This window comes from Protopterus annectens, chromosome 8.part0 (assembly GCF_019279795.1).
Source record: "Protopterus annectens isolate FY-2018-M chromosome 8.part0, PAN1.0, whole genome shotgun sequence".
NCBI lineage: Eukaryota > Metazoa > Chordata > Ceratodontiformes > Protopteridae > Protopterus > Protopterus annectens.
The window spans coordinates 97,964,159-97,982,355 of NC_056741.1; the positions used below are offsets into that span (position 1 = coordinate 97,964,159).

Genomic DNA, 18,197 nt, shown 5'->3' on the forward strand with positions numbered 1-18,197 from the left:
GCCTAGAAAAAAAATAAAACACCCTCCAATGCCAGTGTTCCTGACTTTTTTATGTAATATTAAACTATCCAAACTGTAAACTACCCTAAAAATCTACTTTCACTCTCAATCTACTACAATGGCTATTAATTAACATCATTAGTTTATATAGGTTATAGATAACTGAGCACATTATCTCAAAACCACATATTTCAATTAAAAAAACAGTAACTAGACATGTGTACATATTTTCAGTTGACCTACACAACCAGTTAATTAACTGAAATGAAATACCTATACTATTCAGCAGAACATCCTGAATTCCAAATACAGTTATTTACAGTTTTAATATTTATTTAAATTCTCAGTTATTGTTTGACTCATCCAAAAGTATTTCAGGAGGCCTAATTAGAATCATTACTCAAACAAAACTTTGCAACTAGTAAACTATTGTGTTGTATAATGAATTGCATGTTGGGAAAAAATTATTAGCATATATATCAATAGTATGTTAATAAGCATTACTCATTCTATCTACAAAACAGTTAAACTTTGAAATATATTCTTTTAGAATATATATAATATTTTGATATATTCAGATCAAAAATCTCTGTCTGCTAACATGAAAATAGTGGAAAAGAAAAACACAGAAAATCAGTACCACAGCAGAAGAAAAAAGAAGTGCATGAATAAAAATGTGGTTTAAGTGTATTTTTCTCAAGTGCAGTAAATCAAAGACTTCATCAGTCAATAAACAAAAACATCCATTGACAGAGATTAAATATAGACTGAAAGTCAGATGACAATCGTCACATAATTCAACTAAAAAAAATGCTTCTTTCTCTTAAGTAGCTTTTACATTTTGCAATAAAATTCAAAGTTATGAGGGTGCAGGCATCTAACAAGAGCTGCCAATGTAACTCAGCAATGTACAGCTTGAATTTCCTGTCACTCTCCATATTCTATTTCAATATATTTAAAACATAAAAAATACATCATTAAATTCTTGACATGATTGACTGTGTTTGGGAAGACCACTGACTTTATACTTACTTTTCATGGGATACACATTATCATGCATATGTTCATGAATTCTTTGAACTATATAAAATACTTCACAAATTAAACATGATGGTGCCTAGATGATAAAGGCTGACATGAAAATAAAATACCTGGATGTCTCATAATTAAGCAATAACCCACGTCTGGGTGTGGGTAATGCTACCCACAGTTGGTGTGGTTTGGTCAAGGGGCAAAGCTCGAGTGGCCAAACAAAGACAACCGTGGGTAAATCTAGCATTACCCACACGTGGATTATTGCTATTATGCAATGACATTATTTAAGAAAAAAATACTTTTCTTAAATAATGCCTTTTTATAATACTTGCATAGTTCCCTTCCATGGTTTAACGCTATCCTGGGGCTCTTTCTGATGTACTGTGCATGTGTATGCTTATGCAGTACATCAGAGCTGTGTGTAGTAGAAGCAGTCGAGAAAGGAATATCTCTGTTGCTTTTTTAAAGCTATCTCGCTATGTTAAATGAGTTTAACATAGTGAGATATCTTTAAAAAAAGCAAAGGAGAAAGGAAGATCTCTGTTGCTTTTTTTAAGATATCTCGCTATGTTAAACATATGACATAGCGAGATTACAGCAACGGAGCTCTTCCATTCTCCGTTGCTACCTAACACAAAAAAAAATCAAGAATTATACTAATGGAAAAGTTTTGGGCGACTGGACCTTTTTCCATTAGTATAAATCAGATTTACAACGGGCACGCTGGTTGGGCTGGCCAATGAGCAGGCACATTTCAGAATAATAATAGGCACCCATTGTATAATACACAATAAAAACTAGGACTGTCAGCATTAAAACTGCACCAACTAAATCGTTAACACTTCACTCACATTGGAAACATCTTCCTGAGCAGTTCTATGTTTTACAGAGATGTTCCTCTCAAACTTCCATTTCAAATGCATATTCTTTAATTAATAAACAAAGGTTTTTCTCTAACCATTTTACCTTCATCCTTATCAGCCGTTAGGAAGCTGCATTTTTTTTACCAGAACTTATATTGCCTAAATCAACAAAATGCTCTAAGAACATAGCCACTGGAAAAAAATATTTTGAACCTTACTGTTATTAATATTATTATGGCAATTACAATGATCAAACCTTCAATGATTGCATCCCATGGATAAGCTCTTTTTAAAACTCTGTCACTTTACATGCCAAGTCTTTCTTTTTGCATTACTGCACCCACATTAAGACTCCTGATTCTATATGCCTAGTGATTAATAGGTTCATAGGAGATTACTATGGCAACAGTTTATGGGCCCTTACAAGCCTAGTCAATATAATCCAATTTTACCCAATATATGATGGCATTGATTTATGCCTGGGCACTGAGTATCTTACAGATTACCCCTGTCCATAAGGCACATAGGCACTATATTATTTTTTACCACTCTGGGCACATACTAGAATGATGTAAAAAATTGTTACTACCCACATTCATATAACTAATCTTGGTTTTGATACATAACTCATTAAGGTCCTTATGCAAAATAACACCCAAAGAAATAACTTCATTGTTATTAAGTGCCCAAAAATCTAAAAATCTAGTGGTTGAATTAATGAAAAAATAAATCTAAATATGGTATCTGTACATGAACTGAAGCTAAGAATAAGGGTGGTAGTGAATCTAAGAATGGGATATCCGTTATAAGAGATAATGTGTGTGAGGGGTTGAGAAAAGAGAGGTGTGTATTCTGATTACAGACAGGATGGCAAGGGCCAAAAAGGACAGAGGAAAGCAGATAGGCGATGATACAAAATTATTGTAGGGAGAAGTTTTAATCTGGCTTTAGAGGCAGAATTAGGCTATTTAGAATGGGTTAATTGGATAATGAGGTCAGAAGAGAGACATAAATGTGTTTACCAAACAGACATACATTGGTAAAACAAAACTCCACACAAACTATTATTCCAAACAGACAAGGAAGCCGAGCCAATGAGCCACACAAAAGGTTTAATTTAGCACTTTTGTCTCCACAGTAGAAACTTCTTCAGAATAAACTTAGGTACCACCCAACATCCTTTATGCATAGAATAATTAATCAATTAATGGCATCATGTACCTCTTAAAGAAATAAATGCTTCTTACTATCAAATCCTTCCTTTTAAAACCATTCCTTAAACCTTTTGTGTGGATCATTGGCTCGGCTTCCTTGTCTGTTTGGAGTAACAGGCATACATTGGTACTAAAGAGAGATGCATAGCTGAGATTATCAAATGATAGGATAGTCTTTTTTTATAAAAAGCTGTGGAGCATGGAGCTGCAAAGAGCATGAACACATTTTAGAAGTAGTGGATGAAAGGAAGCATGGAATGAAACTAGAAGTAAAATTGGAAAGAAGGGTAAAGAATGGCTGAAAGCCTGTGTAAGGCATGAGCTTTTTGATGCTCAGATGAGATTGTATAGGAGGTACAAGACAATTAAGAGTTGTATGTAGGGGGGGTGAGTCATGCCTTAATGTTGGCAATGAGGGGGAGTAGATTAAGATAATTTACATATATGACTGTGTAAAAGCAATTAATTCCTTCATTCAGATTCTAATTAACTGTTTGCTAGGGTGGAGTGGTGCAGGATAGTTGGCTATATTGTACTTAGAGAAAGAACAGTAAGTCCAGAGGTAGAAGATGCACTTGGTGCCAAGACTTAGGAAGACGAAAATAGTTAAAGGCAGATTTAAAGATGTCAGTTATCCAAGGGTGGTTATAAAAGTCAGCAGGAGTAGTGGGATGGTCCAGCTACAGGCTATTCCCTTTCCGTATGTATCTATGCTGATGCGTCACAGAGCTAAATAGACCCTAGATGTTCCTAACAAAAAAAGATAAATGAAATAGAAATACAGACTTGAAGCTTTACACTGGCTCTTATAAACTCCTACATGCTTATTTATGTCAGCTATTCCATGCTGTTTAGGAACAAACCAGTACTCCTTGATCTTCATCAACTCTGTGGAACAAATACATCCACAAACACTTAAACTAAAAAAAAAAAAAAAAAAAAAAAAAAAAAAAATTTAAATCTCATCAACAAACACACTGATGTGACAGGTTCATATGTCAAATCATCACCCATCCCAACTCTGGGCTAATCCTCCATTACATATAAAAAATGAATATACTCTTAGCTCCATTAATGATTCTTTAATAAGTGACGGACACCTGCAAATTCATAACATGACTTGGACCCTACTAGATGCAAGGGGGTGACTTATGAGGGTGGGCATTAGTAAAATGATTATGGTCATGGAGTGACTCTGTCTTATAAAGTCTATGAATCTATTCAAAGTTGGATGCAGTAATATGATATCTTACATTTTTATATCAAATAGATTCATAAATATTACAAGGCCAGGGAGTCACATAACTATTCAATCCTTGCCAGTGCTTTCCTTCAGGCATCTCTTCCTTTCTCCAGAAGACCATTCTACTCAATCCTATTCCCAGATTAAATCTTTGGATACCCATGCAGTTATCTAGTTTATGTTTAAAGGATGAGAATGAGTCCACTGATTAACATGTAGAAAAAATTATTCATGAGGTTTAAGAGGCACTGGGTTATAAATCTATCACTCCAATGTGTTTTGTTTATCAGTTATTAGACTTACAGAGAAACAGGAGTTCCAGGACCATTGAGTTTAGGTTCTAAGGTTCATTGGATCATAGGTGTATATTAATCTAATGACCACTGAGTTCTAGCCATGCATGCAAATCTCTGACAAGTTCTGGTACCCTTGGTAAGTGTAAGCAGGGGATTGGGGAATGAATCATTTACAGGCTACCTACTTCCATTGGCGACATAGGTGTCAAACCAGAGCCAAATTTCCTGTTCCCCAGCCATTTGTTCAAGTTGCACTTGAATCGAGTTAGGGAGGAACTCTGTTTCACATGGATGGTGAGCCTGTTCCAGGGAAGGGGTAGTCTTTGGATACATACCTGTCTCTCCAGCAGTCCCTATTTATACCACAGTCAAGGTTTATGTCTTTATAACAACTAATTCTTATGCTGTTTGTTTTGTAGATATGCAGGGGGTCCATTACATGAGAGTCTGATGATGTCTTGTACTCCAGGCATAGATCTCCCCTAAGCAGCCTATAGGAGACAGAATACAGGGATAGGTCTTTGTAGCAGTCTATACAGGGCATGTTATTTATGCCCTAAATTCTTTTAGCGAGGAACCTTTGTGGACATTCCAATTGTTAGATGTACCTGATTAGGTACATACCAAAGGGAACATTGTACTCAATGATAGGTGTGATGAATGGTGAATAGAGTGGAACAACAACCTCCTTGGATTTGGATGCCATACCTTTGTTTATAAGTTCCACAACATAAAATGATTTCCTCACTGCCATAGACAAATGATAATGAAAGGCTAGATTATTGTCTATGTGTGTCTCCATGTCCTTAACTACTGGGTCAACTCTTAGGGGTGTTGTCAATATGATAGTTACCAGAGGAGGCTGACTTTCCTAAGGATACTATTCTGTACTTCTCAGCATTCTCTTTTAGTCCATGGTCTGACACCAGTTATTTATCGGTGTCAGCCCTTCTTGGAGAACATTAGTGTCAGTGGGGGATTCTATGACTGCTCCTAATTTGCAACCATCTGTAAATTATGGTTAGCCAGAGGGCCATGACATTGGCCTTTGCTTTAGAGAAGTAGATGCCAATAACAGCTGGTGAGAGATGACCTTGATGACTGGCCTCTTTGAAGAGGAAGACACCCCCCGTCTAACTTACTGGGCACTGTCTGTGAGCCTTATCCACTGGGTGACACAAAGGTTTATACCTAAATTCTCGAGCTTCTCAACAAATAACTGAGTAGGATATTGTGTTAAATGTCTTGGCCAGGTCATGGTAGGCAGTGTGAACAGTTTTGCCCTCATCCATTATTTGGTGACCTTCTCAAAGAAGTCCACCAGGTTGAATAGGCATGGCCTGCATTTTATGATACCAAACTAGTTTGGGTCCAATGTCTGGAGTGTTCCTGTGTCATTCCTGTGTCATTATTAAGCATTTATGCATATGAGACTAGTGAGAGCAGGTCTCTAGTTTTCAAGGTCTGTAGACGTCACACCATTTGCAAATGGACGATGGTTGCTCATCTCCATTCATGAGGTATGAATCCCATTTTGAGGCTGTGGTTAAATAGTCATTCCATATGGCCTGAAAGGTCATGTTTCATACTATTTAGAAAGCAGCCTGGGATATTTTCAGGGCCTGTTGATGCAGTATTCTTACCTTTAGAGACAGCTGTGAGGGCTTGTTTCCTATTGTTGATTGGGGAGTATATTTGATAGCATTTCCTGAGGTGAGGCTAGAGAGAGAGAGGGGGTGGGGGGTAAAGTAATACCGAATTTGCCTGCCAGTAGGTACGCTATATCTTCTGGCTCAGTACAGGTGACACCATTAGCAATGAATTCTGCACACGCTTGTGTATTGCCTTTGAGGTTATAGAGATCACTAAAGAATACCTTGTGGCTGCTCTTTGCTTAGGAGGACAAAGAAAAGTCCTTCTTTTTGGTTCATAGGCATATACTAGGAAATCAGTCTGCAGACTCTTTCAAGCCTAGCCAACAACCAGAGGTTAGAATCAAACTAGTACCTTGTGTCTGTGGGGTAAAAGCAGTAACCATTATACCATTATACCAACCCTCCATCCCTCTGAAGGGATTTTGTAAATGAGAAAAATATCCCCTCATAAGTCTATAAGACACTGAATAAAGCTCCCAGTATCTTTGGGTAGTTCAGGGCTTTAGGACTAGGGGTTACTAATTGTTTGCTGCGTTTAGAAAAATATATCCAAAGAAGGGTCATTGTATTCTACAGTTAACCTGATCCATGCTGAATATAAAGTAGTGATGATATTCCTTTGACAATTATCTGGGATAAGTAGATAAAAAAAAACATCCTGGCAGTCAGTTGTAACACAATGGTCAATAAAAAGGGGGCTATTAAAGCAAGTAAACAGGTCCCTAACTACACCTTCATTTTGTATTGGTATGTTATCAATACAGTTTGTTGAGCAAGAAGTTGTCTGCTAAAAATAACAATACTATAGTTTTTAGCACTTAGTTTGTGACCATCTTAATACACCAAATATTAACTAGTGAAAGTTTATTCTGGAAGGTTTGGATGTCACAGGGTGACTTAACAAAGTTCCCCAGTTTGTAGCTGTCTGCAGATTTTATAAGCCAGAGGTCTTGGATCTTTGTTTAAAGATTTGAAAAGTAATTATCAGGAAAAAAAAGAGGTCACAGGACCAATACCTGAAGGGCAATTTTGGTCACTTTCATACATTCTGATGAGTAACCTGCATTTGCAGTGTGGGTTCTCTGTTTCAGTCAGTTTGCTATCCATCTTATCATATATATGGGTTGATTATTAAAACATTAACTTTTGTATGAGGACAGCATGGGAAATGATGTCAAAGACCCTAACCTGGGCATGATGCACAGAGTGCACTGTATGACCACTGTCTAAAGCTCTATAACTATTTCAAGGACAATAACCAGATGAAATAGAAACATTATACCGTTCTCAAAGCAAAACTGCCGGGACTCAAGTCTAGTATGGTTCTTGATATCACAGTTTAGGAGGTCAGTTATAATATGCATCGTGACTTTACAGATGAAGCTTATAAGGGTGATGATAGGTCTATAATACCCATGACAGTTTAAAAGTCACCTTTATGGAGGGACATCACCACTGCAGTGAGACACTCATCAAGGACAAAATCTGTATCTAAACTTAGATTAAGCAGTCTAAAGAGAGCTTGTTCAACACTATGAATTAAGCAATCTGGTATATCGTCATGTCCCATGGATGTAGTAGTTACATCATTTGGAGTTGTGAGAACTAGTATTAAGAATAACAGTGCAACATTTTGCCTTGTGGAATTATATTCTGCATTTTAACTGTTTGCGCTATTAAGTGCCTGATAAAAAAGTTATTTTTAAGGTTATGAACAGTGGTCGACTGGTTTCCTGTCATCACCTGTATTACTGATAAGAGATGATGTGCTAGCATTTATCATAAAAACACCAAATTAACAGGAAAACAAGGTTAAAATACAGGACAGTGACATTGTCAGGACTGAATGAGATAAACATATTGCATTACAGTTCATTGTGAGGCTTTCCTACATTTCTCAAATGTGTAAATGGATGATGTTTTACTCCACTGAACTTCATTCCCCAAAGAAGCAATTTGTCAGCCACTCTTTCCATATAAAATCATTGGCAGTGTATATTCTAATAGTGTTCTGGCATTGATTCATTTCTGTGATTATTTTTTTCTCCACTGTTGTGTGACCATGGAGCTAGAATAGATAAAAAAAGGGGCCAGTGCAAAGGGGCACATGGTAGGAATTGTCTCTGAAAAACACATGGGAGTTTCATCTTCATCAATCTGGGACTCATCCGGATGTATGAGAACCTCCTTGATATAACAAACTGCACAGTTTCATGTTAAAGCTGCACTGTTTGTTGTAAGCAAAGCAATAAAAGGACAATGAAAAGCAGCAAACGGGTGGTCAAACCAGGACAGCACATAACGGGATGAACTAGTAAATGACTAAGGAAAAAAGAAGTTCAGAGGACGGACATGTTAAGCACTTCTAAAGTAAGCAGAACAATCAACGGAACCACAGGAATGGTTGAGTGCTGCTGTTTTTAATAGACTTCACTGAGATGACACAATGCGCGCGCGCGCACACACACACACACACACACACACAGACATGCGTGCACATGCACGTGCACACGTGTATGCACACACGCACGCACGCACAGACACACACACACAAATTAATTAATTCAATATATAAAAAAATCAGTCGATCTAAAAAGTCACATGCATAAAGACAACCTGATGCATGCAGTTGCATGCCTACAAAGCTGTTTACCTTTCTTGTCCCTTTAATTTCAATAAATATTTAAACAATAAAAAATGATTGCCAAGATGACCCCCCCTGCATTCAGCAATTACAATACCAATACCATTTCACTGTTTTTATAGAAAGAGGTCCAAAGCACAACTTACATTTCTTAAAATCTGAGAACACTAACCTTTCTCATTCTTTAAGACACAGTACTATTTCTACATTCTCTGGTTTAAATTCCTGATTGATAAGCAACCAACTGATGTACCTTAGCAGGTATACAATACCTGTAGACAGGCAATTACAATGCCGCTTGGTTCCTACAGTTTTGTCAGAACCAGGAATTACTATGCATAGCCTACTGTTAATAAGGGTGGCACAGTGGTGCAGCGGTTAACGTTGTCGCCTTACAGCAAGAGGTTCTCTGGTTCGATTCTCAGCTGGGGTGCCTTCTGTGTGGAGTTTGCATGTTCTCCCTGTGTTCGTGTGGGTTTCCTCTGGGTACTCCGGTTTCCTCCCACATTCCAAAAACATGCATCTGGAGCATTTCTCCCTGGGCCTCTGCTGAAAACAGGCTCTGTTGAACCTAGTCGGACTATCCCAGTCAATAAATAAATGTAGCTATATTGGTAGTAAAATCCATGACTGTATGACTCAAGTTTTTGTGTACTTAATCCAGGTCCAGAAATCTGCCTTTCCAATACTGATGTACTACTATGTGTTTTATGGTCCTAACTATAGCTATTACCCACATTGTTTTACATTTCCTGGTCCATCTCTAATATTTTTGGATTGTCAGTTTGAATATTTTATTGTGTTACTGCCTAGGTTATATCCAATTGACAGGAATGTATTCCATTCCACTTCTTTAAATATAATGCTGCCCTTATTGTGTCATTAATTAAATTTGCATATACATAGTGCTGCTTTTATTTTTTTAAATGCCACTTTTTCCAAAATATGTATATTTCTATATTAGATTTATTTAGGTTTAGATTATAGGCCCTTTTAAATGTTTTAGCTATTTAGAAACATTTACATGTGAGTATAGAATAAGCTACATAAGACACATTAAATATCTGGATGTCATTATTAAAAAAAATGCACATGCTGGTGACTTTGAGTCGACATGAAGCTAACCTTTAGTAACTCCTATTTAAATGTTAATAGTAAGCACTCATACTTGAAGAAAAAGAACACTGTTAAAGATCAGTTTATTAGACTTTCTCATTTAGTGTCCATTGACAACATATTAGGTTGGGTGGCACGATGCCAGGGTAACCCTATGGGCTAGGTTTGTAAAGGCTCCAGGGCCATTAGCCTAGTACACACCTATGAACCTATGAACCTATTAGAAGTTAAAAGTCTATGATATAAAAACAATTATTTTTGGAAAGACAATACCCTGTTGACATTGTAGATGGGATAATACAGGAGGTCACAGCAAAACAAGTAGATTCCATTGAAGCCATTTTTAGAGAAGCCGATGCACTGAGTTACAAGGAAGTCGAGTGGTAAAGGAGACGATCATAATGCTATGAGTTTGTCCTTTTCTGTTAACGTAAATGCAACTTTTGGTCTAAGGGAGATCCTGGGCTTTTGAGAACACTTTTCATGGCTTTATTCTTTGACTTCATTCAAAATACTAAAAACATGTCTTCGTTGTTTGTTTCAATTTTTTTATTTCTACTGTTTTTACTTATTTATGTATTTATTATTTAATTCATTTATTCCAAAAACAGCGTTTCTGTCTGTTGTGTTTCACTGAAATGAATGACATTGGTGAGTAAGATAACTGCATGCTGAAGGGTGTGGCAAAAATTGAAATGGCTACAGCTGGTTAATATGTCAATATGCTAACTAAACTGATAATGGCTCTAATAAAAGTTCGGATAGAGCAGAATTCGCAGATATGTTAACTTAATCACAAAAGGAAAAAAAAACAGGCTTGGCCTTATGTACCAAGCTTGGCAGATATACTAGTAGTGCAGGATCACGAGTGTGTGAAAACTAGGAATTTTACGTAACAATCAAGTGTAGAATCATAGCAATTTCACTTTTCCTTGATCTTGAAGTTGGGGGACATGGAGGTTACACCTCTGTATATTAGGCATTAAAGGGCCCTTGATCACTCTAACGGTGTTTTCTTTCAGTGAAATATTAATCTTGTCTTTTGATCCTTAATGTTTTTTGATGACTTTTGAGGGTCAGTCACAGAACACTTACAACTTTGTTAGAGAGCCCTCTCCTTTGGTATTGAAAGTAGATGAGAAGAGGCTTCATTTCAAAGTGTAAATCTTCACAGCAGTGTTGTTACAAAATGCACATAATTATGTTAGAGGGTGTAGTAACTTAGATGTGCCTACAGTTCATATCCACAGCAGCCATTCTCCTGTTAGTAATAAATAATGATATTTTATCTTGTATATTTACGTGCAGATATTATGAGCTTTAAATGTTTTCCCAAGCCAATCTGTTAACATGTTTTCAACTTATTTCTGTAGTATAACAAAATGCTTTTTTCCATATCAATGTAAAGATTAAAATCAGATTTTTTTCCAGTAGTGTGTATATATATATCTATATATATATATATATATAGGAGAAAGTAATGTATTTTTTATTCCTTGAAGAGGAGACAAAACAGGAAGCTGTACTGATTAACCAGAAGATCAAGAAACATCTTATGACGTTGTTAATCTCCTTCATTATCACAGTCATCATTCAGCTGATAATAATCATATTCCTGATTATTTGGAGTAAGTCTCATATTTTATACACTGAATTTAAACAATACCATATGTAAAGATTTTACAGATCTAGTTTACAAACTCAACTTTCCACAGAGTGATTAGAAGTTTTTTTTTTTTGTAAGTGGAATTTTATAATGCTGATACAAAATGATGATAGTCTAAGAACTCAAAAGCAAATTCCCATTTTACATAGCAGCATCAATCTTTTGTATGAAAATTTACACCCAGGAGCTTACAACCTTGGTAGAAGGATAACCTGGTAGAATGTACATAAGTGGTCTACTAGTACAGAAGCCATATTTACATATACATATTAACTGTGGAGAAGAAGCTGTGGTTACAGAAAATCAGCAATGTTAGTGAAGCTAAACATTTGTGGATAGTGACCTTCTTCCACATGACAGTATATTATGGTCAAATATGATCATTGTGAATGCATAGTAAAAACATGCACCAACACTTTGTGCCACTTGATTAACTTAATTAGTATGCTTCTACCTGGAAGTAATAAAAAAAGAATGATGAGTACATGTTCCAGATAATGTAGTAATAATAATGAGTATGTTTCAGATAATGCAGTAATAATGAGTACATGTTCCAGACACTGTAGTAATAATAATGAATACATGTTCCAGGCAACGTAGTGATAATACATGTTCTAGATAACACAGTAATAATGAGTATATGTTTCAGATAATAAAGTAATTGTGAGTACATGTTCCAGATAATGTATTAATAATAATTAGTACATGTTCCAGATAATGCAGTAATAATAACTAGTACGTGTTCCAGATAATGCAGTAGTAATAATAATGAGCACATGTTCCAGATAATGTAGTAATAATTATTAGTACATGTTCCAGATAATGCATTTGTAATAATAATGAGCACATGTTCCAGATAATGTAGTAATAATTATTAGTACATGTTCCAGATAATGCAGTAATAATAATGAGTACATGTTCCAGATAACACAGTAATAATAACTAGTATGTGTTCCAGATAATGCAGTAGTAATAATAATGAGCACATGTTCCAGATAATGTAGTAATAATTATTAGTACATGTTCCAGATAATGCAGTAATAATAATGAGTACATGTTCCAGATAACGCAGTAATAATAACTAGTATGTGTTCCAGATAATGCAGTTGTAATAATAATGAGTACATGTTCCAGATAATGTAGTAATAATTATTAGCACATGTTCCATATAACGCAGTAATAATAATGGGTACATGTTCCAGATAACGCAGTAATAATAACTAGTATGTGTTCCAGATAATGCAGTAGTAATAATAATGAGCACATGTTCCAGATAATGTAGTAATAATTATTAGTACATGTTCCATATAACGCAGTAATAATAATGAGTACATGTTCCAGATAACGCAGTAATAATAACTAGTATGTGTTCCAGATAATGCAGTAGTAATAATAATGAGCACATGTTCCAGATAATGTAGTAATAATTATTAGCACAAGTTCCAGATAACGCAGTAATAATAATGAGTACATGTTCCAGATAACGCAGTAATAATAACTAGTATGTGTTCCAGATAATGCAGTAGTAATAATAATGAGCACATGTTCCAGATAATGTAGTAATAATTATTAGTACATGTTACATATAATGCAGTAATAATAATGAGTACATGTTCCAGATAACGCAGTAATAATAATGAGTACATGTTCCAGATAACGCAGTAATAATAACTAGTATGTGTTCCAGATAATGCAGTAGTAATAATAATGAGCACATGTTCCAGATAATGTAGTAATAATTATTAGTACATGTTCCAGATAATGCAGTAATAATAATGAGTACATGTTCCAGATAACGCAGTAATAATAACTAGTATGTGTTCCAGATAATGCAGTAGTAATAATAATGAGCACATGTTCCAGATAATGTAGTAATGATAACAAGTACATGTTCCACTTAAAGTAATAATAATGAGCACGTGTTCTGGATAATGTAGTAATATTCTCAGTGTTCAAAGCACCTACACATCTCTCCCTTTCACAGGATCACACTTCTGTCCTTACTTTGAAATTATAGGCAGATCTGACTTTATGGGGCAGGAATAGCACTCTGTTAGAAACAAAGGTAGTTAGGAAACCAAAAAGTGCACTAAGGGATAGTCCAGAAGGAATCATAAGGAAGACATTAAAGTGAAACACCCAGCACAAAGAAGCAGTATAAAGACACTTCACTGTTCTCTGTGAGCCTACTGCACCCAAACTGGCACAGTTCTGACTCCCAATAAAAGACTACCTCATCTTTCTCATAGCCTGTTGTTTATTGTAGTTAATGTTTCAGTGTTGATCTGAGAATATTCTGACAGTTAGTGTATAGTTCTAAGGCTCTGAGCTGTTACTGAGCTCCTTCCTCTAGTCCATTGAACAGGGTTTGAGTCCTTCTACTTCCATTTCTCTGCTTTATGACTCTGAGCAGGGCCATTCATCAGACAATGCACCCAATTCACCCTTGAAGAGGCATGCTTGTGTCAAATGAGTTTACTTTTCTAAATCCATTGCTAAATCTATTTTTTTCTTCATTTATTATTTTACTAAGTCCTCATAGTCCATGGACCATTTTAATGAAATCTAGAAAGCAGTAGCTCAGACAGCATTAGATTAATTGGTCTAGATCTGAACTCTGATTTAAGGCTTCAGTGAAGAACCTATATTCATCTTTTATTCCATTCATTGGAATTTCCTACCAATTGATTCACTCTCAACAGCCCCCTTTGACATGTAAGTACACTTTCTCTAGTTGCTGATTAAGTACAGATGGCCGCCCATAAAACAATACTGTTAGGATCCCAACCCTGCAGACTACTCTTTCTCAAGACATTTACCCCCCTTGCAGCTAGACGTCATCAAAAAACTCCTCATACAATCTGAGATACTGTAAACAAGCCACACCAACACTCATTACAAGTAGGACCAAACTCCACTTTTGCACATGCATTCTCCTCTCAAGTATTTGCTCTTTAGATAGCCTCTCCCATTGAACAAAAGGAAATCGACACTTACACCAAATTTAGAATGCTAGTCAAAAAGCACTACATCCAAGCCAAATGACCCTGCTTCAAAGCACGACATATCACCCAACACATTTATCACTATGTCCTTCTCCTCTCTCAGATTCTACATCTCATTCTCCTTTCTCAAATTTGTTAAAGTTTGACCCAATTTAGAAACTAATGCATATATTGTACATTACACTCTATTTATTCTCTAAAAAAAGAGTATATATACAGTTTTTATTTGTAACCAGCCTGAACTACTCTGTTATTACTTACAATCTTTATTTTTTGTTTATGAAATGTTTTGTATAAAATACATTCAGTTCTTAAAGTTCCATCAGATACCCCAGTGATCCTGGATCCCAGATTTTTGTCATGTGTTTGTATGAATAAGAAAGTAAGATACATTACTTTTTTCTCTTGCCTTGGTTGGCTCTGGCTCTGCCCCGCTCCGTTCGCCCTCACTAAAGCTCGGGCTCTCTCCGCTCCCCTGCCCTGCCCCCCCTATTACCTCCCGCCCCCACTACCTCTACATTTATAGTAATCATAGCCACACCCACAGCTCACCCTCACATCACCTCCACCAATCACAGCTCCTCAAGTCATATCACATTAAACCACACCAACTTGCTCCACACAAAATACTCCCAATCACTCTCATTCCCACTAGGCATTTTTGCATCACCCACACTACTTCCCCATCCACATATAGTGCAACCCTATAATTCCTATTCAGACCCTCCCACCTAGAAACAACATAAACTTTATAACCATGACTATCACACAACTAAATCTAGTCTGTCTTCTCATAATTCTTTACAACACCACAAGTTATCACTCTAGCAATATCCTTAAACTTAGTAGCACAACACTGCATTATGCACTCTCATACACAGACACCACACATTATAATAATATCTGCCCACACTTATTCAAGAACTACATAACGGACCAATTCAGAACTAAACACATATGCTCTCATTCCTACTCCAAAAACACAATACTTTCTCACACTCCTCACCAAACTCCAACATCTGTATAACCATTTTAACTCCAGGCTCACCATAAGTGGGGATATCCACCCCAACCCAGGCCCAAATCCATCCTGTCCAACACAAACTGCTCAAACACAAAGGTCAGAACATAACACCCCCACTTTCTTCATCCCTGGGCAAATCAACAACAGCAGCAAAACCAACCATCTTTTAATGCTAAATATTAATATTAGAAGTATCAAAAATAAAATACCTGAACTCCAGGCCACAATAGCACACTACTCCCCAGACATAGTTGCTTTAACAGAAACCTGGCTAAATAAAAACATAGCTAACTCAGAAGTTCTCCCTACCGGCTACAATATCATTAGACAAGAAAGACCACTTCGTAAAGGGGGTGGAACTGCCTTACTCTACAAGTCCAACTTAACTGTCCGTCAATTACCAAACTCCTACCCCTCCCCAATAATTGGGACATACTTATCTCACAACTTCAACTTCACCCTAAAAAGGTCATCACCACAATTGTGATCTATATTCCACCTGGTAATACACCTGCTAGCCTTGAAGACTTCTTATCCTGGTGTTCTTCCACATACTCACAAGAAACCCTTATTCCGGGGGACTTCAACCTAGATTGGTTCACCTGTATATCAGAACAACCAAGTAATCTAATAAATCTCCATGGCTACCAGCAGCTAGTCCAAATTCCAACTAGGTGTGATAAAAAATCTAAAAGGGAATCCATCCTTGACTGGGTCCTAACTAGCAACCCCACATTGTACCCTCACACAGGCAGTCTCCCAGACACCTTAAGTGACCACAACATAATATACTTTATATGTAGTAGAACAAGCATATGCAAAACCACTAACTATATATCCACTAGAAACACAAAAAATTCTCTCCTGAGGTCCTCAACACTTTACTGTGTAACTGTGACTGGACCTCCTAAAAACCCTCCCACTTGACCAGGCTGTAGCATATTTCAACAAAACATTTCTACAACACCTAGACACTGTTGCTCCATTGCGCAAAATCAAGGTTAGAACCTCTACAAACCCCTGGCTCAGTAAAGAAACCAAACAAATCCTCAAGTCCAGAGACACTGCCTGGCATTACTATCAAAAAAACAAAGAAACACAAAGCCTAACTAAGTACCAAGAACTGGGCAACTGTGCAAAAAAATGCATTAGGCTGGACAAAAAATCCTACTACACAACATTACAAACTAAATACCAACACAACCCGCAACAATTTTGGCAAAATGTAAACCAGCTACTAAAATCCACCCAAAAGGCTACCCCAAACCAACCACCCCTGACACTAAAGTTCCCATCGAAACACAATTCAACTCCCACTTTGTGAACTCAATTCTATCCTTAGTATCACAGGACAGCTCCTTCCTCACTATCCCCCCCAGCACAAATAACACTAATACAAGCTTTACCCTCAAAACAGTTTCCACCACTTCAATCAAAAGCATGCTCTCCAAACTAAAAACCTCATCAACAGCAGCCGACCTACTCCCCAGCTATTTCTTGAAACTTACAGCAGATGCTATTGCTATCCCAGTCTCCACTCTCATAAACAGATCAATTGTTGAAAACTATGTGCCCAAACTCTGGAAAATATCCTATGTTACACCCATACATAAAGGCGGGACCTCCACTGAACTTAATAACTACAGACCCATTGCTTTACTCTCCCCTGGCCAAAATCCTAGAAAAATGCATCCATACCCAGATGCTAAACTATCTCCTAGACTGCAACATCCTGTCACCTACTCAGCATGGTTTCAGACCTGCCCATAGTACCACTACAGCTCTCCTCTGCTTCACAGACACAGTAAACCGTCTCAAAAATGAAGGCCTGCAAGTGTCAACTCTTTTTTTGGATATGTCCAAAGCATTTGACACAGTCTCACACCAAATCCTGCTAAACAAACTAAACCAATATCATCTATCTAATTCCACTCTTACCTGGTTCCAAAGCTACTTAACTGACAGGTACCAAGCTGTGAAATGGGAAAATTCTCTCTCTCTCCTTAGCTGCCCATAACTATAGGAGTCCCACAGGGTTCTATCTTAGGACCACTACTATTCACAGTCTTCACAAATGACCTCCACACCTCCACACAGCATGCATCTATAATTCAGTATGCAGATGACACTACCTTAATCTGTGCTGCACAAAACATTCCCACCCTCCTGCAAACAACTCAACTAGCATTCTCTGACGTTGAAAACTACCTTACCAAAGCCCAACTTATCCTCAATGCAAAGAAAACTCAGCTTATGATTATAACCAGTTCTAACAAAAACACTAACAGTCAATTCACTATCTTCTCCACAAATGCTGCTCCAATTGCTCCAGTGGCACAGGCTAAGCTATTGGGAATAACCATAGACTCCCACCTAAAATTTGATAGTCATCTGAACTTAACTATTAAAAAAGTACATGCCAAACTGGGGTCACTC

The 18,197-nt window shown here is 36.8% G+C and overlaps 1 protein-coding gene across 2 annotated transcripts in view; it reads left to right on the plus strand.

The window, feature by feature from the left end:
- LOC122808669 (CD209 antigen-like protein E) overlaps window positions 1–18,197 on the plus strand; it is a 645,076-nt gene that overhangs the window by 181,252 nt on the left and 445,627 nt on the right. Inside the window, exon 2 of one of the 2 annotated variants that reach the window (XM_044079646.1) lies at window positions 11,569–11,694. The exons of the other annotated variant lie outside the window; for it this stretch is intronic. Within the exon in view, the coding sequence (XP_043935581.1) occupies window positions 11,569–11,694 (126 nt within the window). The remainder of the gene's footprint in view (window positions 1–11,568; window positions 11,695–18,197) is intronic. 2 annotated transcript variants of the gene reach the window in all.